This window comes from Mus musculus, chromosome 4, assembly GCF_000001635.26.
Source record: "Mus musculus strain C57BL/6J chromosome 4, GRCm38.p6 C57BL/6J".
In the NCBI taxonomy this organism is placed as follows: domain Eukaryota; kingdom Metazoa; phylum Chordata; class Mammalia; order Rodentia; family Muridae; genus Mus; species Mus musculus.
This window is the reverse complement of record NC_000070.6, coordinates 133,871,508-133,896,665: the sequence shown is the minus strand read 5'-3', so window position 1 is coordinate 133,896,665 and position 25,158 is coordinate 133,871,508. Positions and strand designations below refer to the sequence as shown.

At 51.6% G+C, this 25,158-nt stretch overlaps 1 protein-coding gene, 1 long non-coding RNA gene and 1 pseudogene across 5 annotated transcripts in view; 2 read left to right on the top strand and 1 right to left on the bottom strand.

Annotated features, from left to right (window-relative positions):
* Window positions 1-8,868: 8,868 nt before the first annotated feature.
* Window positions 8,869-25,158, top strand: part of Rps6ka1 (ribosomal protein S6 kinase polypeptide 1) — a 40,508-nt gene continuing 24,218 nt past the window's right edge. For 2 of the 4 annotated variants that reach the window (NM_001285505.1, NM_009097.5), the window contains exons 1-4: window positions 8,869-9,096; window positions 15,705-15,749; window positions 24,663-24,779; window positions 25,035-25,116. In NM_001285505.1, the coding sequence (NP_001272434.1) occupies window positions 9,034-9,096; window positions 15,705-15,749; window positions 24,663-24,779; window positions 25,035-25,116 (307 nt within the window). In that variant the 5' untranslated portion in view covers window positions 8,869-9,033. Of the gene's footprint in view, window positions 9,097-15,704; window positions 15,750-21,934; window positions 22,059-23,630; window positions 23,823-24,662; window positions 24,780-25,034; window positions 25,117-25,158 lie in introns of those variants that run through there. The other 2 variants (NM_001285506.1, NM_001378880.1) reach the window with 2 other exon arrangements.
* Gm22523 lies at window positions 13,168-13,267 on the top strand (annotated as a pseudogene).
* Window positions 17,544-24,702, bottom strand: Gm12977. The gene is made up of 3 exons (XR_001784569.2): window positions 24,643-24,702; window positions 20,867-21,324; window positions 17,544-20,422 (listed from the first exon to the last, which is right to left on the bottom strand). It is a non-coding gene; the product is annotated as a predicted gene 12977 (long non-coding RNA).

Below are 25,158 nucleotides of genomic sequence, written 5' to 3'. Positions count from 1 at the left end.
CTCACCTGGCTCCCACCTGGCTCCCACCTGGCCCTCACCTGGCTCTCTCCTGTTGTCAGTGGCAGGCAATAACATAAGCCATTACTAGGTCCCTGAGAGGAACCCAGCAGAATCCCTTGAAAGCCAACAGTCATGGACTCTCATTCCTTTGGAACTATAACCCCCAAATAAACTCATTCTTGTTTAAGTGGCCTCGATTGTACTGTTTTATCACAACAGAAAAGTAACTAAAACAGTAGACAAGGCTAGCCTCGAACTCCCAAGAATTTGCCTCTGCCTTCCAAGTTCTGAAATTAAAGGCATTTAAGGGAGAAGTGGAACCAAGCTTAAGCTGTGTGAGGGTGATAGCTACATGGGTGCTGAGGTTGGGGGCTGTAGTTCACTATAACTCTCTCTTAAATGACTGCTATTTCTACTCCAGGAACAGATGGGAAACTGACCAGACTGACCAAGTGCCCCTAGAGAGCCCATCTGTCCTCTGGGCTCCCCTCTTGCCACAGTGACACATGGCTCTCCAACACCTCCACAGAATGGAGACATGGGATGTGAAATGAATTCATCAAAAGTTCAAGGAGGCTGGGCAGTGGTGGCGCACGCCTTTAATCCTGGCACTCGGAAGGCAGAGGCAGGCACATCTCTGAGTTTGAGGGCAGCTTGGTTTCCAGAGGGAGTTCTAGGACAGCCAGGGTTACACAGAGAAACCCTGCCTGGAAAACCACAGACAATGAACAATGAGGGGTGGGAGAGATGGCTCAGCACTTCAGAGCACCTCGTTCCTCTGCAGGTGGCAGCCCACAACCATCTGTCACAGAGTTCCAGGGAATCTGATGCCCTCTTCCCCGTGTGGGCTTTGAGAGCTTGGTGTGGGCATCTCCACAGGCACCAGACAGAAACACATTTAAGGGATACATACCACCATATAGGCAATGTTGTGTGGCGACATTTTCCTGGGGAAGCAAAATACACTCAGCTACTCAACCCAGATAGAGAACCCATGGCAGACCAAAGTGCAGATGCTACCAAAGTCCAACATGGTGAACCAGTGAGTTTTATTAGGGTTACTTATAGGAAGATGGGTGAGGAGTTACTTACAGAAATGACTTAAAGACAATCACGTCACCAAGGTCCACCCCAGCATGGGGGACAGTCCACAAACTCTGGGAAACCGGGAGCTCACCGCACAGCCTGCAGGCAGCTGTTGAGGTTGGACATTGTCCTTCCCGGGGACTTAATTGGTCTAAGTCTCTCCCAGGCCGCTCTGGGGGGGGGGGGTCTGCTTCTTCCAAGCAGCCAGCTTTTTCTTTGTAGCTTTTCTCCCCAAATATATACATGCATGAGTGTGCACGCATGCGCGTGCACATGCACGCGCTTGCACACACACACACACAATATGTTTGACATTTAGTCTAGGCTCCACCCCATAGTTACCTGGCATCAGCCAGGTGTGCCTGACTCACTATAAAAGGGGCTGCCCATCCCCTCCTCTCTCTTGCCTTCTTGTTCTTGCTCTGTCCTCTTGCCCCTTCCCTCTCTCTCTCCACGTGCTCATGGCCGCCTCTACTCCTCTACTCTCTGCCTTTCTCTGTCTGTACTACCCTCTCAACTCCCCTCCTCATACCCTGAATAAACTAACTCTCTCTCTCTCTCTCTCTCTCTCCATCCATCCATCCAGCCATACATACATATATGCACACACACATATGTATGTATGTATGTATGTATGTATGTATGTATGTATGTATGTATGTATTTGGGGGAGGGGAGACTCTCAGCTTTTATTGTTTACTCTGCCGAAGAGAGCCAAGTGAATCCGGTCAGTTTCTGGAAGTTCTTGCAGCTATTCTTTAGTTATTTACCTTCCTGTTTAAGAGCTCCCCTGAAGGATGAAATGTGTTGTTGTTGTTGTTTTGTTTCTTTCTAGTGGTTTGGCTTTGGTTTTTCTGTGTAGCCCTGGCTGCCCTAGAACTTACTCTTTAGACCAGGCTGGCCTTGAACTCACAGAGATCCATCACAAGCCTCTACCTCCTGAGTGCTAGGATTAAAAGCATGCACCACTCACATGAAGGTAGCCTACCACTGCACTGGGGTTTTTGGTTTTTTTTGTTCTGTTTTGTTCTTGGTTTTTCGAGACAGGGTTTCTCTGTATAACCCTGGCTGTCCTGGAACTCACTTTGTAGACCAGGCTGGCCTCGAACTCAGAAATCCACCTGCCTTTGCCTCCTGAGTGCTGGGATTAAAAGCGTGCGCCACCACACCCGGCTGCACTGGGGTTTTGATTCAATAACTTTATGGCTTCTTAGTATCCTTTTAGATTCCCCACCCCCTTTCAATTAATTAACCCAGCCCCAGTAGGGCTGTAAGGCAGATTGAAGCCCCATTGTACCTGGTGGTATCTCCAATGGCTTTCCAAATTTGCAAGACATTCAGAGGTTAGCATTATATCATCTATGTAACAAACTGACTTCCTGCAGAAGGGCCACATCCCAAACCAGTGCTCTTTAACATGTAGCAGGGCTACAGAGAGAGAGCGTTGTCCAGACTCTCTGAGTCTGTCACCATCTCTCCTCAGTGTCATGGGACCCCAGAGGTTCACAGCTAAGATTAAATCGGACATCAGCATCCATGGACCTGTTCCATCCAGTTCTATCAGCAGCTTCCTCCACAGATCAAGGTTGGGTACAAAGCACGGTTAGGAGGCGCTAAGTTAATTAGCTCCCTACTGTAATCTTCTCTCTGAGCTGCCACACTTCCATATCCTGGAGCTCTTCCATGGATCCTCCCGATAAACTCAGAGGGCCCACTTAACTTGCTCAGACCTACTTAGGGCCCTGTTCTCCCCAGCCGCACCAGGCTCCTCAGAAATCCACCTTCTCTGCCACCTGTGTGCTGGGATTAAAGGCACGTTCGACCACCTCCTGGCATGTCAGATGCATTTCTGATTACATACAATGGAAGCCACTGCTTACCTAGAGTCTTGACTCATCAAGCAGGTGGCAGGGCATCCCATATCACACAGACAAAAGAGACTGCCATCCCGGGATTCCTCCCACAGACACTACTAATCCTGATGGCGACTTAGTCGCATGTGTCACTGTGGATATTAAAACATGCAACTGCCCTCATAGGACAGAGGCACACTACCACACACCATAGAGGAAAGAAAACTCTATTGGAATTTCCTCTGCGATGCTCTTCTGTCAGGCTTCTTGGTCTCAGGGCACATCCCTGCTACCCATAGCCAGGACAACGCACTCACTCGCTTCTTCCCAACTCCTCTTTGGTTCTGTCAGGTCTCTCCTTGGGTGCCAATTATGTAGTGTGATGAAACTTTTCCTGGGCCTGCACATGCCTTTAATCTCAGCATTCAGGAGCCAGAGGCAGGTGGACCCTTGAGTTTGAGGCCAGCCGGATCTAAAGAGCAAGTTCCAGGACAGCCAAGGCTATACAGAGAAACCCTGTCTCAAAACCAACCAACCAACCAACTTTTCCTGGGGAAACAAAACACACTTGTCTCTTCATCCCAGATAGGGAGCCCACAATACACCCAAATACAGATACCACCAAAGTCTAACTTGGTAAACCACAACAACTATTGGGATTGCTTACAGGAGCAGAAATGACTTAAAGACAAGTGCACCACCAAGACCCACCCCAGCATGGGTGACAGTGCAGCACACTGCAGAGTCTGTAGGCCACTTAACAGGTAAGAGAGTGTCCTTTCCAGGACTCTCTGTTGGTCTAAATCTCTTCCCTGCAGCTCACCTAGTTTCTGCTTCTTCCAGGCTACTGGTCTGGTCTCAGAGTCCTTCTTTTTACATCTTAGCCAACAGGCAAGAATCAGGCACCTAAAACACAAAGAAGCAAATCTTTGTATGTTTAAATTATGGGCTGATGAGATGGCTCAGTGGCTAAAGGTGCTTGCTACCAGAGTAGGACTCCAAGATCCACCCACACCTTAGAAAGAGAGAACTGACTCCCAAACGTTGTCCTCTGATCTCCACCTATTGTTGGTTTTTTTTTGTTTTTGTTTTTGAGACAGGGTTTCATTGTGTAGCTCTGGCTGGCCTAGAACTCGCTATGTAGACCAGATAAATTTTAAGTTGAAAATGTAATCGCTGACTCGGCCCCTAAGTAAGACAATGTTCTGAAGAGGAAGAGTCCTGAGACAGGGAAGGAAGAGAGAGTCTCCAGACAAAACCACTACTACCTCCCTTCCTTTACTGTAGCCCAGTTCCCTGCCAGCAATGCCACAGCCCTCAGTGGGTCTTGCTCTGTAAATATCACTTAAATCTGTTTGACATTTGTCACCTGTGTGCAATTTCTTCTGAGCCCTGAGGAGGACGACCAGATTGAACAAGTCAACATCCAGGATCCCCAGTTCAATTCAGGTGGCAGATAAATGACAGGTAATAATTTAATCAAGTTCACCACAGTATTCGAAGCGTAGCCCTGAGCTGTCAGAGCTGGCGCATCACAAACTGGTCCCAAACAGTTGACTCGGACCATGCTAACCCATGTTCATAATTGCTGCCATCTGGCACCAAGCTGTCCCCAACGTCCTCATCTAGTGCATTGGGTAAAACTGTCCCTGTCTCGTCAGGTTGATATGAATACCACAGAACAGATGCAGGAAGATGCTCAAAACAGAGCATGTTAGTGCTGTGTTAGCAATAGCTGCGTTTATTTATTGTTTGTGTGTATACAGTGTATGTGTGTGCTCACACAAATGTGTGTTCCTGTGTGTTTTGTGTGTTGTCTGTATGTGTGAGAGCCCACTTTATTGAGGTAGGGTCTCTCACTGAACCTGGAGCTCATTGATTACAGCTGGGCTGAGTGGCCACCTTGCCCTGAGATCCTTTGTCTCTGCTCCTCCAATGTTGGGGTTGCAGGAGGCTGGCAGGACTGCCTGCCTGGCTGCTCATGCGCTCACCCTGGCACTGCTGCTTTATCCACAGTGCCATCTCTCCAACCTCATTCATTCATTCATTCACTCATTCATTCATTTGTGGAGACAAGGTCTCTCTGTGTTACGCTGGCAGTCCTGGAACTCACTATGTACATCAGGCTGGACTTGAACTCACTAGAATCTGTCTGCCTACTGCCTTCGGAGTGCTGAAATTAAAGGAGGGAAATTTTTTGTTTGTTTGTTTGTTTGTTTTGTTTTTTGAGACAGGGTTTCTCCATGTAGCCCTGGCTGTCCTGGAACTCACTTTGTAGACCAGGCTGGCCTCGAACTCAGAAATCTGCCTGCCTCTGCCTCCCAAGTGCTGGGATTAAAGGCGTGCGCCACCACGCCTGGCTTAAGGAGGGAATTTTTTAAAAAAGATTTATTTATTTATTTATTTATTTATTTATTTATTTATTTAATGCATATGAGTACACTGTAGCTGTCTTCAGACACAGCAGAAGAGGGTATCAGATCCCTTCACAGGTCGTTGTGAGCCACCATGTGGTTGCTGGGAATTGAACTCAGGACCTCTAGAAGAGCAGTCAGCGCTCTTAACTGCTGAGCCAGCTTTCCAGCCCAAGGAGGGATTTTTTTTTTTAACACTTTAATTTATTTCTGTGTGTGCTTCCAAGTGCACAGGGCACATGTGGAAGTCAGAGGACAATCTGGGGCGTTAGTTTTCTCCCTCTACCCTGTGGATTCTGAAAATCCAACTCACATCTTCATGCTTGGTGGCAGGACCCTTTCTGGGATGAGTGAATTTGCCAGATGTTTTGAGGTGGGGTCTTCTTTTTTTTTTTTTTTAAGATTTTATTCATTATTTTATTTATTATTATATGTAAGTACACTGTAGCTGTCTTCAGACACACCAAAGGAGGGCATCAGATCTCATTATGGATGGCTATGAACCATCATGTGGTTGCTGGGATTTGAACTCAGGACCTCTAGAAGAGCAGTCAGTGCTCTTAACCACTGAGCCATCTCTCCAGCCCCGAGGTGGGGTCTTCTGTAGTGGAGAACTCAGTAAGAAGCTCAGGATCCTTCTGCCTTCCACCTCACAGGAGCTGCAATTACAGGCATAGATCATCACATCTGGCTGTATTTAGATTTATTTTCTTTTTCTAGGATACAGTCTCACTATATAACCCAGGATGATCTGCCCCAGACTCAAGTGCTCTCACCTTAGCCTCCTGAATGCTGGAATTCCAGGCTTGTTGCCACCATGCTGAGAGGGCCTGGTGTGCTATTCATAACTCTAAATTATATATAGGGTTACAATGACTTTAGTCCTAACTGCAGACCTAAAAGATTGAAGTTATAATTCCCAATTTTCAGATAAAGAAGCTGAACTTAAAGACAGGAGTTGTTGGCCGGGCGTGGTGGCGCATGCCTTTGATCCCAGCACTCGGGAGGCAGAGGCAGGTGGATTTCTGAGTTCGAGGCCAGCCTGGTCTACAGAGTGAGTTCCAGGACAGCCGGGGCTATACAGAGAAACCCTGTCTTGAAAAACAAAAACAAAAAACAAAACAAAAACAAAAAAACCAAAACAAACAAAAAAGACAGGAGTTGTCCAATGCTTAAAGAGAGGGCAGGTCTGGAATTCAAATCTATGGGGTTTTTTGGATTCCAAAGTCTTTTCTACTCAAAATGCAGTTCAAGTCATCCATTCCACTAAAGGGGAGACTCGGGATAAGGGGGCATGTAGATTTTCGAGAAATTGGTGTCGACTTCATTGTGTATGTGTGTGCACGTGTGTCTGTATGCATGTGTCTGTACATATATGTGCATGTACATATACACATGTGTGCATGTGTCTTTGTGCCTGTGCATGTATGCATATGTGCATGTAAATGTGTGTTATATGTGCATGTGTCTGTGTACACGTCTGCATGCATATGTGCATGTCTGTGTGCATGTGAGTGTATGCATGTGTGCACATGTCTGTGTGCATGTGTCTGCATGTATGTATGCATGTGTCTGTGTGTATGTGAGTGTATGCATGTGTGCACATGTCTGTGTGCATGTGTCTGCATGTATGTATGCATGTGTCTGTGTGTATGTGAGTGTATGCATGTGTGCACATGTCTGTGTGCATGTGTCTGCATGTATGTATGCATGTGTCTGTGCATGTGAGTGTATGCATGTGTGCACATGTCTGTGTGCATGTGTCTGCATGTATGTATGCATGTGTCTGTGGTACCTGTGCATGAGGATGTCTGAACATGTGCATGTGAGTGACCATGTATGTCTAGGCTACAGGTTTATCTTTTTATTGTGTGAGTCTCTCTTTGAACCTGGAACTCACCTATTTGGCTTGCCTGGCTGACCAATGAGATCCTGTGTCAGTAGCCTCCGCAGTGAGATTATAAATGCTTACTGGGAAAACAGCATCTGTTTTTATTTCTTTTTTGATTTAATTTAATTTTTGATTTTTAGACAACATCTCTATTATGCAGTCCACACTGGCCTCAAAGTCACAATCCTCTGGCCTGAATCTCCTGGATTAAATTTATTTCTATTTATTCATTTATTTATTTACTTAGTTGGGTTTTTGGGGTTTGGGGGGTTTGTTTGTTTTGTTTTGATACAGGTTCTTACTGTGTAGCCCTGGCTGGCCTAGAATTGGCTAAGTAGCCCAAGCTAGCCCTGAACAGAGATCCTCCTGCCTCTGCCTCCCTACTGCTAGGATTAGAGGCGTGAGTGACTTCTCTCCACTTAAAAATGTACTGCATTAAAATGTCTTTATCGGGGAAGGTTGTCCCTGTGCACATTTGTGGAGGTCAAAGGACTGCTTATGAGTTGGTTCTCTTCCACCACATGGGGCCTGGGGATCAGACTCAGGGAAGGCAAGCTCTTTTACCCATTGAGTCCATCCACGGACCCACCCCACACTCTTTTAAACACCAGTGTGCTCCTGACCTGCTGTGTGACTTCGGATAAATAGCTTAGGGTGTCTACTAGGATGGGGTGGAGTCTCAAAAAAAAAATCACAAGCTGCCTGAAGGTGGAGGTCGGAGATACTCAACACGACCTGGCCGGCAAAGCCTGGGTTCCATGGCCATAACCAAGCAAGGAAACGTAACAAAAAATAAATTCCCTATCAATGACGCCTGTCTTCGCTGGAGGCTTTTAATAAACGAGCCAGCTTGTCTTTCACCTGAGAGTAAGTCTCACGACACCTGGGGCCTAAAATCTCCTTAAGAGCAGGCCAAATCTTACTGGAGAGAATCCTGATCCCACCAGAACTGGATTTTGCCTTCTTTCCAGGGACTCCTGCTCAAGTCAGACCACAATCTGGTCTGCCACGGAAGAGGCGCGGACCTGGCCTGAAACCAGCGCCCTCAAGTGATAGGGCACAACAGACTAGGAAGGAGAAAAAAAAATGCGTATTAGGAAATCACCCTGGGGGCGCTGTGGGTCCTGGCGCTGGCTGGCTTGGGACCCGGGGATCACATGGAGACCCCAAAGTGTGGGCTCCCGTGATGTGCACAAGCTTTCGGAAGGGGGCGATCCTAAGGGCTTGGAGAGCTGAGAGCCAGAGGGCACAAGGCCCAGGCTCCTTCCACGCCTCAGTCGGGATCAGGCCCAGGACGTCCCATGTAAATGTGGGGTGGCAGCCCCTCCCCCTGGAGGGAGAAGGCACATCTGGGTTAACATCCCAAAGGCTGCTAGGACAGGACAACGGAGGCCCCAGCGAGGTCTGCAAAGCGGCACAAAGCCCGGGAAAACGGAACCCGCGGAGCCTCCGGTGGGCAGGGCCGACAGTGGGCTGGGGTCTCTCGTGAAGGCAAGGCTGACTCCCGGCGCGTTGGGGGCGGGGGTCCGCGCCGGGAATGCCGCGCCGTGGGGGGACTGGGCGGGGCTACTCAGGCCCCGCCCCCGCGCAGGTAGCCAATGGGCGCGGCGGCGCCGGGTGACGGAGCGAGCCGAAGTGCGAGTGCCGCGGCGGCGGCGGACGGCCCATCCAGAGCGCGAGGGGCTCAGGGGCGTGCGGGGGTCTCGGTGTAGCAGCAGGGACCCCGTGGCCCAGAGGCAGCGCTGCCCGGGGCCGCCGGGAGGAGCGCGGGCGGTCCGGCAGCGGCGCGATGCCGCTCGCCCAGCTCAAGGAGCCCTGGCCGCTCATGGAGCTGGTGCCGCTGGACCCGGAGGTGAGTGAGAGGGGCGGGGGTTGGGGGGACAGGCGGCGGCGGCCGGCCAGCCCGGATCCGCACCGGGGCGGGGCGGGGGCGGCCCGCGGCGTCTCTGCAGCCCCGCGGGGACGTGAGTGCCCTCCGGTCTCTAGCTCACTGTCCGGCTCCACCCCCTTGTGCTCCGGGTGTGCGTGTGTAGGGGATGGTTCTGCTGGGCTCTCAGTACCTCCCTGCAGTAGCCAGGAGAGGAATCTCCACGGTGTGTTGAGATCTGACACCTAGGACCCATCCCGCTTATCATCTTTTAGTAGCTGTGGGAGTTGCCCCAATCAGTGCAGAAGGGAGAAAGGCTTGGGTCAGATGTCTAGGCTTCTACTAGAGACAAGGATCATGGGAATCCGGTTTCTCACCTTAACCTCTCCCCAAGACCTCTCTTCGTTCCTCCACTTCTGACCTTAGGAAGGTAGCCCTGCTGAATCCCAGGCAGTTATGGAACGTGGGACGATACCACCTCTGGAGTTGGAGCCTGCTTTCCTTTGCCCTAAAGCTAATGACACCGGGTCTTCCTACTTCAGATTATGCTGAAGAGTGGGGAAAGTCCTTAGATCTTGTGAAGACTGTCTCTGTAGAAGAGACTCTGCCTCCGTCTTCCTCTCTCCCTCCTTCCTTTCCTGTAGAAAAAGGCTGAGCCCTTGGGCAGTATGGCTTCTGCCACCTAGCCTTTCCCAGAAGCAACTCCTGTCTTTTTTGAGGGCTTTGTGGTCCAACCCTGAGCATGCAGGAGGCCACTTCTGTGCTGTCCTGTCACCCTGGGATCAAGGTCAAGTTTTGAACCAGCAACTTTAAAACTTTCCCTGCTCTCCTGCTGCGAAGGAGGCAGGTGAAACTCTGCCTTCCTTCACTGGAGCTGTTTTGGGGTACAGGAGGCTGGGGTACAGGAGACCTCACTTGATCCCAGAACCTAGATGCTTTTTCTCCTGGCTTGAACCCCTTTACCTATGCTTGGTACCTCAGGTCAGTCACTGTGAGCCCTGTCTCTCAGGACCACGGGCAGAGAGAGGATCCACAGTGAGATCCCCAAGTCTCCAGGCACTCAGGGCATGCTGCCCCTTTAAAGGGATGGGCTACACTGGCTATTGGAGGGTGGGCGCGGCTGGATTAGGTAACCAACCTGAAGGCGCAATTTGGAGTAAATTGTTCTGGGATCCTTGCCACGGGGGTTTTACAGGCCCTACACAGGCGCTCAGAGGCTGTCTGGCTGACTCACCCTCCTAGGTGAGGAGCACTGCTCTCTGCAGCCCCTGGTGCTCCCCCCACACTCCCCAGGACTGGGGCACAAGGCCCCAGGGAAGGCTCAGAGGTGTACTCCTTGGCTTGGGCACGCCCCTGCCACCTGGGCCTCCAGAGGAAGGGAGGCCTGACCTCGGTATGGCTAGGGAGGGACTCAGCCTAGGGACTCACAGCTTTACCCTAGCGCGGAGAGTAGAGTTCTAGGAGTGCTGGCCTCCTCCAGGGCAGCACTTCCTGCTTCCCTTTGGGAAATCCTGAGGCCAGAGGCAGCCTCATGGGGGCCAGGTTAAACCGGAAACATCTTAGTTTGAATACTGTTGCACCTGAATTCAGGCGAGGGGAGACTGTCACATTTCCTGGGATGGGGGAGAGGAGTTTTTTCATTGAGTTTCACTTCAGAAATGTTGTGTGGCCCTAAGTCCATCTTCAAGCTGTCTGGGCCTCTCCTTCCAGCACCACAGATGAGTTTCTAGCTCTACTTCCTGGGCCTGACAAGGTGCAAAACCCTGGGTCCTGCTGCCTGGGTCCCCTCCCCCAGGCCATGGAGGTGCCTGTGGACTGGGTGTTATTGTTTGGGTAACCAGAGCTGTGGGGCAGTGAGGGTGTGCATGCTCACTTGAGAACAGGGCCCTGCTGTTCTTCGTGCAGATGACACGTAAGTGATACAGTGCCTAGCCTGCAGGTACTGGCGCCATTGTGGCCAGGAAGAAGGCAGGTAAGGGGGCTGGCAAGGGCATTTGGCAGAAGAGGTCTGGGATCTGAATTGCCCTGTCTTCCCATTGCTGTCACCAGAAGTGGGCTGCTGGCAGGCAGGGCCCAGGTGGACTAAACCAACTGGACGTAGGGGTGAGGATGTTACCTGGGCTTTTTTTGGTTCTGCTGAAAGCAGCAGAGCTTTGTCTCCAGCTGCTACTTATTGATGTCATGCAACTTTAAAAAAGATGACCCCCCCTCCCATTTTCAAATGGGAAGGCAGGACTCAGGGATGCTGGCGTGTGCATTAATATCAGGACTAGAACCCAGTGCTGTCACTGTTTCCCTCCAAGCAAGAGAGACTCAAAGATGAGTGTGGGGTGGGTTTCAACTGGCACAGGTGGCAGGTAGGCAGAGAGCAGCTCCGGATGTTGGCACACACTTCTCAGGCCTCAGGGCCTTTGTCCAGCCTTGGCTGAGGGCTAGCAGTGTCCTGGCACTTGGCCCCCAGGCTCCAACAGTGCAACAGGGCTGCCAGGGCTGGGCTCAGAACCCAGTTCCTGGGGCTGCTTCCTGCCTGCAGGGCACGTGCTGTCTTTCCCCATCTGTTCTGCTCCCAGCTTTTCCAGAAGCTGCTCTGGACCCTTAGGTAGAAAGCAACATGTCTGTTAGGACCCGACTCTAACTCCTGGAAGGGGTACAGGGCACTAGGGGTTCTGAGCAGATGTCCATCTTCATGAGCTGTCCTCCTGAACAAGAGAGGAGAATAGAGTGCTCCAAGAGGCCAGGGGGACTTCCCTGTCTCAGGCTTTTCTCCCTGGTTCCAGGGTCTGGTCTTCATGTCATTTGTCTCTCCCTTCCTTTTTCCTCGCCTTCCCTCCCCTCCCTCCTTCCATCCAACCAGGGCCTTATGTGTACTACGCAGGTACTCTACCTCTGAGTTAAATCTCCCCCTAGGCCTTTTTAAAAGTCAGTTTCCCCAGGGGCCAGAAGAGGGCATTGGATCCCCACCACCCCTCCAAGCTTCAGTTACAGGCAGTTATGAGCTGTTCAACATGGGTGCCGGGATTTGAACTCATGTCCTCTGGAAGAGCAACAAGTGCCATTTACCATTGAGTCATCTCTCCAGCACCCCTTAGGCTTTTTAGACAGACTTCTTTCAGTCTCCTAGGTCATAGAGTGCAGCTCCTGACATGATAGACATGGAGACATGGGGCAGAGGAAGAAACCAAGACGCTGAAAAGGGATGTGACAGCTCTCACTCAGAGCCACTTGTGCCGGTGGCTTTGTGGTTACACAGCTGTGTTCTTCCCGCTGTCCCACATGCCAGACCAAGAGGGCAGGTGATCTCTGCCATCCTGTCTGTCCCTCCTGTCCTCTATGGAGGATGGGTCACTTTTCTAGAGATCCCGAGAAATGGGTCCATGGGGTAGGATCCGAACTAAACAAGGCTTGGTGGCAGAGGTCCCTGAATTACCTAAAAACAACTTGACACCTCTTGCTATGCCTTCTTTCCTTCGTCAGGGATTTAGGCTCGCAAACACATGACTTTGAGTCATGGACCCATGGCTGCCACCTGCTAGCTGTGGTGAGCCCTTTTGCTGAACCTCAGCTAAAAAATACGGTAACAAGAACCTACTCTGGCTGGGCAGTGGTGGCACACGCCTTTAATCCCAGCACTTGGGAGGCAGAGGCAGGTGGATTTCTGAGTTCGAGGCCAACCTGGTCTACAGAGTGAGTTCCAGGACAGCCAGGGCTACACAGAGAAACCCTGTCTCGAAAAGGAACCTTCTTTGGCTTCCTTGTTGTCTTTGCTGGGTTGACCTTTCACCTTTCATTTGTCAAACTGTATGTTTGACCCTGGCTCAGAACTAAGGCGCTGATGAAAGACACGAGTCCTGCCCCCTCCTGAGTTTAGGTGTCTGCTCAGTGCTGGGACCGCAGAGGACAGAGGGAAGAATTAGGGGCTGGGTGGGCAGAGGAGTTAAAGTTTGAACGGAGCCTCAGTAGAAAGGGCTTCTTGTTAGGGTAAGCCACCGTATAAATGCTCAGTCACATGGGACAGGTCTACTCAGTCTCAGATCACTTCAGCGGAAGCCCCAAAGAGCACCCAGGAGAGCTTGCTAAAACTGGAATGATCCACGGAAGATTAGCATGGTCTCTGGGTGAGGATGGCATGCTAATTCACGAAGCGGCCCATTGTTAAGATATTGTTAGTAGTTATTTTTGTGTGTATTTACACATGATGGGTGCACATGGGCACTCATATGTGTGTGTGTGTGTGTGTGTGTGTGTGTGTGTGTGAGTGTGTGTGTGTATGCGGGCGGGCGGCCATAGGACAACTTTGTGGAGTCAGTTCTCTCTTTCCATACTTTTGTGCTTTTCAGGGATCGAACTCAGGTCTTCAGGCTTGGTGGCAAGCACCTTAAACAGATGAGCCGTCTCGTCAGTCTCACAGTCTGTATGTTTACAGCTTGAGAAAGGTTATTTTTGGCTGCCCTGAAATACTTTCAGGTGGATGAAAATGTCAGAATTCATCTCTTTTTATCAAGAGTGCCCTTCAGGTGAACGTGGTGTGAGTCTTCATGGCTGGCCACGTGGACAGACATTCTTGTGGTAAATGTTGTCTAACTTACTACTTTAATAGGCCAGAAGACAAAGGATTCTGTATGAGTTAGTAAAAAGATGGGAACTGGGTAGGGGTGACAATAATACTGGCTCCAGTGGCTACTCTTTATGGGCCAGTCCCATGCCAGCTGTATTTATGGCTTCATTTCATTGACATTAAACAGCCGCCCATTTAGTCCCATTTTACAGGTAAGAAGACTGAGCCGTGAGAAGTATAATGACCTCCTTGGCGCCATGCAAATGGTAGAGGCCAAAATTTGAACACACAGTTTTTCCTTTTTTTTTTTTCAGTTTTTCAGGGTTTCTCTGTGTAGTCCTGGCTATCCTGAAACTCACTTTGTAGACCAGGCTGGCCTCGAACTCAGAAATCCACCTGCCTCTGCCTCCCAAGTGCTGGGATTAAAGGCGTGTGCCACCACACCTGGCTGAACACACAGTTTTTAATCCTGGCGCTGTGCTGGGTGGTTGGAGAAGGTGACCTTGGGTTTCGTGTTGAGGCACTGGGACTCTGTTCTATCTAGCTTAGTCCCAGTGACAGGGGCTGGGAGGTTTTCAGTGGATGGAGACTGAATTGACTGACGAGCAGGAAGATGAGGGTCTGGAATAGCTCTGGAGGGCTGCTGCAGGGGCTGGTAGGCAGGCTGTTTGTGCCTGTAGGTGGGACAGACAGTTCCTCTGTGACATCTAGACAGCTGAGTGAGCTGAACTCCACAAGTGCATCTGTCTAGTCCTGCCCTTAGGCTCCGACCAACCTGTGCCTTCTGAAAGTGTGTGTGTGTGTACACCTGTATAACACTTGGCTCTTGGGGAGGATTAGGGGCATTAAGGTGGCTCAGGGCAGGAAGGATGTCCTGGCAGGCAAGGGACAGCTACTCCAGGCGCAGGAGGCTACATAATAGACAGAACCTGGCTTTACCTGCTGCCGCCAAGCAAAACCAAAGCTGCCCTGTGAACCTGACCCTTGGCTCCAAAGTCCCAGCCTTTGGAAACCTCCTGTCTGTCTCACTGTACTCAGTCATGCCAGGAAGGGTAGGGACAGCTTCCTCAGGTGGGTTTCAAACTTCCTAGCATGTAGGAATAGAGAGACCAGCTGTGTTATACCCCAGGGAATGTTGATTCCATCTGGCGTAAAAGTCAGGAAGAAACTGGATCTCAGAGCTGGGCTGTGCCCCTGCCTCTCCCTGCAGGCAGCTCCCTGGCTGAGGTGGAGGTCTCTCATCAACAGACCCTTCCCACATTTGAGGAGACATTTCAGATCCCTGCTTTTCAGATGTGTGAGGGCTCTATCTTTAGTCCCCTCTGAGCCCTGGCGTCCTCATCTACCTAGAGAGCCAAGGCCAAACTCCCAGGCTGTCAGAAAGATTAAACAGGTGTGGGGCAGAGAGCCCAGGCTTGACATGCGGCAGGCACTCACAGAGCAGCTGTGGTACAGGTCCTCATGTCTGCTCGCCCAGGTCTCCCTGCTTATGGGGAAGAGTGAGTCTGTATGTGACCAGCAGTATGGAGAAATGCAAAGGACATGGTGGATACAGCCATCACTTTCACAAAGTAGAGCAGGGCCGGGGAAGCCACCAGCAGGGGACACCTGCCCCAACCTTGTCTAATTCCATCCTTAGAGCAATTTTGGGAAGCTAGGGTATCGATTCCAGTGGTCCAGATAGGGACACAGGCCTCTCATGGTTAGTTTGCAGAAGGTTGCACCAACAATATGGCGGAGCTTGGCTCTGTGTGAGCCCCTTCCTTCTCCCTAGGAAGAGGTAATACTTGAGCTGAGACCTGGGTCCTAGGACTATCCTTCTGGGGTTGGGAGGGGCTGTTGCCGAGAACTTGATTCTTGCATCTTGAAGCAGGGGTGGAGGGGACCCGCGTAGAATGGATTGGTCGCCTCTGCCTCCCTGGCTATTGGGAGCAGCCAAAGATGGAGTGTCTCAGGGTGTGTGTGTGTGTCTGTCTGTCTGTCTGTCTCTCTCTCTGCAGGTAAACTGTGACGTTCTCCTTTTGTTTCTCTTTTTCAGAATGGCCAGACTTCAGGGGAAGAAGCTGGACTTCAGCCATCCAAGGTGAGGACTGGAGACTTCAGTGAGGTCTGGGTTAGAGAGGAGAGAGGAGATGTGGAGGCCCCCGTCTCTCATCCCTCTGCCAAGCTCGGCTCTCTTCCTCTGACTCTGTCTCTGCTCAGGACAGAGACTGCTGCTTTCAGCTTTCCTACCTCAAAGGTGAGGGAGCTTTCACTCCTGGGCTCCAAGGTGTGGTCCAGGAAGGGCCAGGAGCAGGCTCAGGACCCAGGAGTTCTGGCTGTGACCCCCACACACCACAGCACTTCCTGGGTTTGTTATGTCCTCTCAGTTTGTGCCTACGGAATGATTGGTGAGTTCTGTGTGTCGTGCTGAGCTCCTTGGTGGGAGCGGGTGCCACAGGGGCTTGGTAGCATTTGGCTCTATGAATTGGAGTGGTAGGACCGGGAACCTGGTGGCTTTTCTAGCCTGACCGTGCCCAGTGCCTCTCAGATGGCTTCTTGAGACTCCCAGCTCCCAGAACAAGGTGTAGCCATTTATCCCAGCTGTCTCTGCTTCCCCGGGCGGCTTCCCTCTAGCCTGCCAGTCCTTTACCCCTTCCTAGTTTTTATTTAAAAAAAAAAAATTAGTACTTTTTTTGTTTTTGTTTTTTTTGGTTTTTTGAGACAGGGTTTCTCTGTGTAGCCCTGGCTGTCCTGGAACTCACTCTGTAGACCAGGTTGGCCTCAAACTCAGAAATCCACCTGCCTCTGCCTCTCGAGTGTTGGGATTAAAGTCGTGCGCCACCACCGCCTGGCCTGTTGTTCTTTTTTTTAATTAATTTTTTTTAGACAGGGTCTTGGCGTGTAACTCTGGCTGGCCTCAAACTCAGAGATCCATTTGCCTTGCGTGGCTTCCCAAGTGCTAGAGTTAAAGGTGTATACCACCATGTCCAGCCCAAAACCAGTACTATACTTTGATTTAATAATTTTGTGTATGCTTTTGTGTGTATGTGTGCTCGCGTGCATGTCCCTAGGCATGTGTGGAGGTCAGAGGACAACTTGCTGAGGTCGGTTCTTTCCTTCTGTCAGGCACATGCCAGGGATCAAAGGCAGTTTGTCAGGCTTACCAGTCACTGCCTTTATCCACTGAGCTATCTCACCTGTCCACCTTGCTGTTATACATTGCCAAAAGCTCCTATGCGACCTTCGTTGGGTACCTTGTCCTCTCTGAGCCCTGCCTTTCTCATCTCTGTAGTAGGAAGAACCACGCCTAAGTCACACACACAGATTGAGAGAGAGAGAGAGAGAGAGAGAGAGAGAGAGAGAGAGAGAGAGAGAGCGAGAGCGCTGTTAGGTCACAGAGATAATGCCATTGAGAGGCTTTGAAAGCCCTCTGGGCAGGGTCTCTGTAAACCCAGATTCCAGGTACCCCGCCCCACCCAAGAGCTTTTCCGTTTCTGTCCTCATCTGAAAGTTGGGGAGTAACCTAGGACTGAAGTGAAGGACCTGACATGGTAACCTCCTGGCACACGCTGGAACTACCCTGGTGTGTTGCTCTGTTCAACTTCCTGCCCAAGGCCCCGCCTTCCAGGCCTAGGTCAGCCCAGCTGTAAATGTGACCTTTGATTTAGAGTCAGGCTTGGCTCTGAGGTTTACTTCGACTTAGTTTCCTAAGATAAGGTAGCTGAGCTGGGTGTGGTGGGGCATGTGTAGAAGTAGGCCCTTGCCCACTCCTGCTGTTGGTTACTGTGGCAACAGAGCCATGGGGGCCGGTAAGCCTTGTTGCTTGGACCTTTGTTATCTCTGACCGTGTTTGGAGAGTTGCTCCTAGTTTCCTTGTAATAAAATGGGGGAGGAGCTGGGGAGTGGTGGTGCAGGCCTTTTACTCCCTGTGCTCTGTGAGGCCAACCTGGTGTACAGGGTGAGTTCAGGATAGCCACAGCTACACAGAGAAACCCTGTCTCAGGAAACAAACAAAAAACCCACAGTGATCCATTGTGTCCCTATTGGAGACCAAGGCACTTAGATCTTAGGTTTGAAGATTCAAGGGGTCACAGTAGAGGTTTGGGGGAACTAGTAGTGAGCTCTACTTGGTATCTCAAGGGTCAGAAGGGCCAGGTCTGGAGATAGGCCGTAATCCCAGTTCTAGGGAGGTAGAAAGAGGAGAAAAAAAGAGTTCAAAATCATCTCTGGTGTATAGTGAGTTTTGGACTAGCCTGAGCTATGTAGTAAACAGTGCGTTTTAGACTAGCCTGAGCTACTTGAACCTCTGTCTCAAAACCAAATCAAGAGAGGGGCAGATGGACAGGAAGTTTGTTGAAGCACGAACCTGTGCTCATTCCACAGTCTAAGGCCCTGCTCTGAGGTGGAAGGTCCCAGGGTGGAGAGAGTATGACTTGGGGCGGTGCTCAGATGCCACACAGTGGAAACTGAACTGTGCCTGGCATCAAACGAGAAGCTCATTTATTTATTGTTTTAGATTTATTTTTATTTTATCGCATAGGTGTCTTGCTTTCATGCATGTCTGTGCCTCACGGGTGTGGTGCCCGAGGAGACCAGAAGAGGGTGTCAGGTCCTCTGGAATTGGAATTAGAGATGAGTGTTAGTGGCTAAGTAGGTGTTGGGAATCAAACCTGGGTCCTCAGGAAGAACAAAGTTCTTAACCAAAGAGCAATCTCTCCTGCCCTGTGCACAATTTCGGAGGTAGAACATTTTTCCCAGATGAGAAAAATGAAGCCTTATGTCACACCAGTGATGGGGTCAAGCTTTGTTTGACCGAAACCACATTCCTCCCTGGCTGCTGAGTTCCTGAAGAGGAAGAACAGTGGGTATCTACCACCCCAGGTGCCAGCTAGGTCTGAGTGCAAACTCAGCCCTGACTGGCTCAAGGGTTCTCACTGGCTACTTCTGTGCTTGGTACACTAGGGGGCGCTAATCCTGCTGTAGGACCTCATTGTTGTGTAGTGCATGGAACCGGCCAACTGTCCTTCAGCGCACACTTGGTGCGTTATATTGTTTCACTGAGAGACGCAACCTCACCCAGGGGCACTGGACACCACACAGCCTCAGAGAGCATCCAGGCATGGAGGGAGGGCAGAGGCAGGAACACTGCAGTTGGTGCTAAGATGGGAAGATCACATGGGCATGGACACACAGCTTCTGGATCCCCACATTCTTCTCTGGAGAGTGATGAGTGGTCCAGGCATCTTCAGCCAGTGTCACCTGAGCTCATGGCTGAATGTGGAGCAGAGAGGTGGTCTCTGCTGTGTGTGGCAAGCGAAGGAAGGTTGGGTGGGCTCTGGGCCACCGGCCTACCTTCCCTGGGGCATTAGCAGTTGCCTGGGCTTTGAGTAGCCAGAGATGGACGCAGGCCTTCCATGTGGAGATGAGACTTGGGAGCCAGGCAATCTGGGCTCTCTTCCTGTTCTCTGTTTGTCTAGCCAAGGACAAGTTGCTCCTTCAAAGGACAGAACAGAGCCTATTTTGCTGGGCATGATGACACAGGCCCTTAATCATTTGGAGGCTGAGGCAGGTGGATATCTGTGAGTTCTAGGCTAGCCTGGTCTACATAGCAAGTTCCAGGCCAGTAAGGCCTTGCCACAAAACAAGGAAAAAAAATAAAATAGCTCTTAGGGCCACCTAGAAGAGAGATTGTGCTGTGTACAAATTAACAGTATTCATCAAGGGGCTGGAGAGACGGCTTAGCAGTTAAAAGCACTGACTACTCTTTCAAAGATCCTGAGTTCAAATCCCAGCCACCTCATGGTGGCTCGCAGATCTGTAATGGGATCTGATGTCCTCTTCTGGTGCATCTGAAGACAGTTACAGTGCACTTAACATAATCAATAAATAAACCTTAAAAAAACCCCAAACCAACAAACAGTATTCCTCAAGGTCTGTACCCAGTGTTGCTATCTAATGCTGGCTCCTTTATCCATTACAGATGGACAGAGTTGGAGTTTGGCATTGATGGTGTAGGCAAACGCTCTTTGGATACTCAGAAACATCAGGGCTCCACTTACACTCCCCCCTCCCCTCCTGGGAGCAGCCTGGGTAACCCAGGCCCCCTCCTCTGGCTATCTCCGGAGCTGGACCCCTTTGAAGTGCCTGCAGGTCTATTTTGAGAGCAGAGTATCTCCCGCCTCCCCTCTTCTCTTCCTGTTTATGAAACCCTGATCCCTCCCGGATCCCTTATGCTCCCCCTGGCCTTCCAGCCTGGGCAGGATGTGACTCTGGGCTATGGGGAGCCTCAGGTATTGAGATGCTTGCTTCTGTGGATGACCGGAACTGGCCAGACTACCTGCTTAGCGCCTGGGATGCATGAAGGGCCCTCTTCCTTCAGCCTGCCCTGGGGAGCGCCTGTGGTCTAAATAGAAAGAGGTTTTGTTTACAGTGTCCTTTCTCCATGGCCCATTTGGCGCGCCCGGAGACATACTTCCAAGGGGATGGTTTGAACCTTCATCTTGGCAGGGGAGAGGCAGATACTGAGGTAGACATTTTGCCTGGGAGCAGGTGACTTGCACGGAGCCATTACCCCACTTCCCATGGGCCTTGCTTACACCGCTCATTCTCAGCGTGGACCCTTTCTGTCCCTTTCTGTCTATCGCATGCCTGTTCATCTTCAAGACCCAGCTGGACTGTCTTCATCCAGAAGGTCTTCACCCTCAACCGTCTCTGCACCTCTGGGCAGCGACAGCATCTTAACTGCAGCTCTGTAGCAGGACAGTTGTCTCCCACCTGAAGAAAGCAGGGGCCAGGAGCTGTAAGCCGTGTCCCAAGGAGAGACCGGTGTCTAACGCTTGCGGGAAAGTTTTGATGGGTAGGGGGAGTCAGTGATGAAATGTGGGAAAGCTTTGGCTTCTCCTGAAGGTTCAGGTTTTTTAGTTTAACCTTTACTGTCCCCTGTTCCGTCCTCATGGCTTGGGGCTAGTCACTGTCTTTCTGAGTCCTGTCTCCTTATCACTGAAATTGGGAAATGGTCCTTCCGTGGGTGCTGTGCCAAGCCCAGGCCTGGTGGACCTACATCAGCAAAGACTGAAGGACCGAGTGCTTCCATGCTCATGTGACAGGAGGCTGAGTGCTCAGCGCTTCTTCCCTGGCCTGACCTGGTGCCTGGGACCAGCCCCTCCCTAGGATGCCTAGGCACAGCCATCCTGCTGAGGGGCACAAAGGGAGACACACCTGGGAGGTCCTGCAGATGTTGCCAGCTGGGGAAGCGAGTGTTAGTGGCCCTTAGGATGAGCGACAGACAAGTGGGCTTGACCGTAGCAAGAGGCCTTGAGTGGAGGCCCGAGAGGACCAAGATCAGATGGTGTGGCGATAGGCTTTTCCTCCTGCTGCTCTGGGGAGGGTCAGGAATATAAGTGTGTCCCTCCTTCCCCTCATCAGAGGCTTCAGGTCCTCACGCAGTTCAACTAAGGAAATCCTGAGTGCATTTTCTTCTTCCCGTCCCTTCTGGTAGCTACAGTGCTTCTTTCCCTGTTAATGGGGGCTGGCGGGTTGAGGGAATCCTGGCAGAAGCGCTTGTGGAGAATCTTCGGGCTGGCTGCCCCTGTCTGAAGAAGCAGTCAGCGCTTTGGTCTCGGGGAGGCGTCTTTCACAATTCCACAGGCCGTCTACCACAGACCGTTATCAGAGCCCTGTGAGGACAGGGAAGGGGAAATGTGGGGTGCGTGAGGGGGCATGTGTTTCTACACTGGGCTGTCACCAGGCAGAGTGTATCTGTCAGCTCTGTGGGTGTGTTAGCATCAGAGGAGCTGAAGCCCTGGAGAAAGGGGTGGACCTGGTCCACTCCTGCTCTCAGTAGCCTCTTCTTCTTCTTCTTGGATCCTGACTTGTCTATCCCAGGACTTAGGACTAATGTGTCTGAACAGAAACAGGACCAGGCAGGGTGCTGCCTGCTCTGTTGGGGAAGGGTTGTCTAAGTTCTTGGCTGGGTCAGCCAGACCGACCGGCCTTGCAGACTTCTGACCCATATGTCCTCGGGAAGCCCCCAGGGTATATTTTCACGTTCTGAATGCCTGTTGTGTGGGCATCATGGCCTTGTGACTTGGGTCTGCTTTCCTGTCTTCACTCCCTGGGGGTCAGGAGACAAAAAGGTAAGCACCTTTGGGCTCTCCCTGAGTCCTAACGTGGGGTCTGCAGTGTCCCCTCCTTAGCAAGGGAGCCTAACCCATCTTGAGTTCCTCCTTCCTGCTGAGAGGGAAGTGAGAAGGAGGGGAGCCAGAGACCCTGCCTTCTGGGCTAAGAAGGCTAAAAAAAGCAGAAGTTGTAGGAGTCAGAGGCCCCTCTGGTCACCGGCCTGAGCCCCACCATGCAAACACCCGCCGATTTCCCTAGGGTTGAGAGAGACTCCGGCTTCTATCCCAGAAAGGTGAGGAGAGGAGTGGTTCGTCTCCAGAAGTGTCTGTCAGAATGACTCTGCACAGAATAGGTTTGGGGGAAGCTTTTTGACCCCTGGAGTTTCCGGGTAGCTGCGTCTGTCCCAAACCGGTCTACTCAGGCAGACAGCTCGGAGGTTGAGGAGCAGATCTCAGGGTGGGATGAGCAAGAATTGCTGTGTGGCCTTGGCCAATGCACAGTCACTCTCTGGGCCTTGCCTTCTGCCTGTTCCACCAGATTACTCTCTGGGGACTGGCTGGCCCTCAGTGTTCAGGGTTTGATGGTACAGCGGAGAACCTCTGAGTTCCGGAGTGAGAGTTTGGAATGGGAAGTCCTGGAGTGCTGTTAGGACGGAGAGAGGGATGGGCTTGGGAGGGCAGGAAGTGGGCTCTGGCTGACTTACCTGCCCACCCTTTCCTGGCACTGACTGTAGGCTGCCGACTACAGTCAGACAGAACCCAGAGGAGGGACTTGGCTCGGGACAACACTATCATCGGTTTGCCTTGAACCTGAACCACACTTTCCTGTTCCCCCAGAGGGGTTAGAAGTTTTAGGGATATTTGGATGAGAGTCCAGTTAAGAGATGGCTCTTTCAACCTTTCGTCAGCCCTAGGGCTTCCTAGGAACTCCCTGGAAAAGTTTGGAAGACCTCAGTTTGGGGCTGACCTAGTGCAGCTGCTGGGTACTGAGGCTGGCGGCATAGGTTCCCTGCTCTCTCCCCACCCTGAGGACTCAAGAAGAGACTCAAGAATCTGCAACTCTGCCCTGCTCTGTCCTTTCCTGGGGGATCCCTGCCCTGCTACCTGCCTGGGTCTGCCCTGGACCCCTGTCAGTCTGTGGAGGTCTCAAATTCTGCCTGGCTCCCTGCTGCCAGCTCTTTCTCTCTTGTTGGGTTCCAGAATCTGTCTCTAGTTGATAAGTGCCAGTCTTCATGAATTGGGTACATGATAAGTGTTGAGTGGCTTCTTCCTTCTGTCTCTGCGTGTTCAGATGAGTCTCTATCACAGAGACACGCGTTCCCTTCTGTACAGTGGATGTGTATTCCTGCTTTTGCCACTGGGTACAGGTCTCTCAGCACCTCTGTGTGTTCATTGTATGTGCCTGTCTGTTTCTGTCGGGTAATGGCTCCAGACTATCTATCTCTTGCTGGTTGCCAATACATCTTCCCTGCCTGTTGGAGATATTTAATATATATATATGTATATATATATATATATATAATACACATTGTATATGTATGTCTGTCTTGTCTGATGGGTATCTGTCCTTGGCTGCCATTACGTGGTAGATGCCTGTCTCTGTCTACTGGGTACCTTCTCAGGTCCCTGTTATCTAGGACTTATCTGCTCAGCAGCTGGGTTGATATGGGGCGTTCTCTTTGTAGGAGGATGAAGGGGAGGGCCAGAGGGCAGACCTCAGGCCCCGGGGAGTGGGGGGAGAGAGAAGGGAACAGAGTGAGGGTGGATGGCTGGAGCCGGGAAACCACAGGCCCCGTCTGATTGGCTGTCTTGAGCCTGGCCCAGCCCCCACGCCTTCACCCTGCACATCCGCCTCTGGCCCAGCCACCTCCTTGGCAGCCCCAGTGGGTTGTTGCTTACCCTTGCCATGGTGCTGTGGCCCTGCCGGGCGGATGGAGCAGGACCCCAAGCTGCCCCGTCTGCGGCTCAGGACCCTGCTCCCTTGGCTGCTCGGGAAACAGCGGTCCAGGATCAGCCAGACTCTGCCTGGCCCTGGCCCTGGTCCCCAGCAGGACTCGGTAAGTGGACCCGGATATCTGCTCGTGGCTTGGCAGTAGCCTCTAGAACAGGTGTTTGGGCAGCCAGTTTGGTCTAAGTTAGCTTTGGACTCTTCTGGCCCTGCTAGATGAAGACTGGACCTCGCCTGGACTTACTTCCTGGGGAAGTGAGGAGCCACCTCAGTGCTTCAGCGCAAGGCAGGCAGATTGGCAGGGCGGAGAGGTCCTAAAACAGCAGTGACCCAATGCTTATCAAGGGAAGTTCGGTAGGGTACAGGGTTTCTGGCCGTAACTCTCAATTGCTCCAGATAGGCACTGAGTGGGTTGGGGGATGTCTGGCTGACTCTTGGTTCTCTGTGTACTTCAGTCTCATCCATACAATCAGAGAGTTTATCTCATCTTATCCAACCTAGCCAAAAAAAAAAAAAAAAAAAAAAGACCCGGCTCTACCTCATTATGAGCTCAGATCTTACTTCCTATTGTGGCAAAAGCCTAATAGCTGGGGGAGGGGAGCCTTGAGGGAGGGCCTGCCTTCCTAGGTCCCTGCACCAGACCCAAGCCTTGGTCAGCACATCCTGGCCATGTCTGTACCTCCCTTCGTGTCTGAGCAGGCTGGAGCATCCATGCCACAGGAACTGGGCCTCACCTGAGTTGACACACTCTGGTGGTTGGCCTTTGAGACACTTTTGGTACCCGTGAGCCTGACGGCTGTTGAGGGAGTGGTCTCCTGGACCTGTTTCCATCTGGTGGATGGCTTGGATAAGCTATATGCCATGTTGCCCGGGAAGGGCCCCACGTCTACAGAGGGGCCCACATACCACACACCACACACCACACCTACCAGCTCTGTCCCTCTGTCAGGATGAGGCCATCCTCAAGGAGATCTCCATCACACACCACGTCAAGGCTGGCTCTGAGAAGGCCGATCCATCCCAGTTTGAGCTCCTCAAGGTTCTGGGCCAAGGATCCTTTGGCAAAGTAAGTTCGAGTCCCTTATTGAGAGGGTCTCACAGGTCGTGTCTGAGGTGGAATGTCAGGGGTTACCTTGGAATGCACCAAAGGATCAGAGGACGGGGGGGGGGTGTTCGGGTCCCCTTGATCTACTGAGGGAGAGCTGAAGGTCCACTTGGGGCCCCAGGGATCATCTAAGTCACTGTGGCAGCTGGGAGCCAGTTGGGCCAGCCAGCCACCTCCCACCTCCCTCCTGATTTGTCCCACCCTCTGCCTTCTCAGGTCTTCCTGGTACGCAAGGTCACCCGGCCTGACAGTGGGCACTTGTATGCCATGAAAGTATTAAAGAAGGCCACGCTGAAAGGTGAGTTAGAGTGCTTCCCTGGAAAGAACTGAGGCTGGGCTT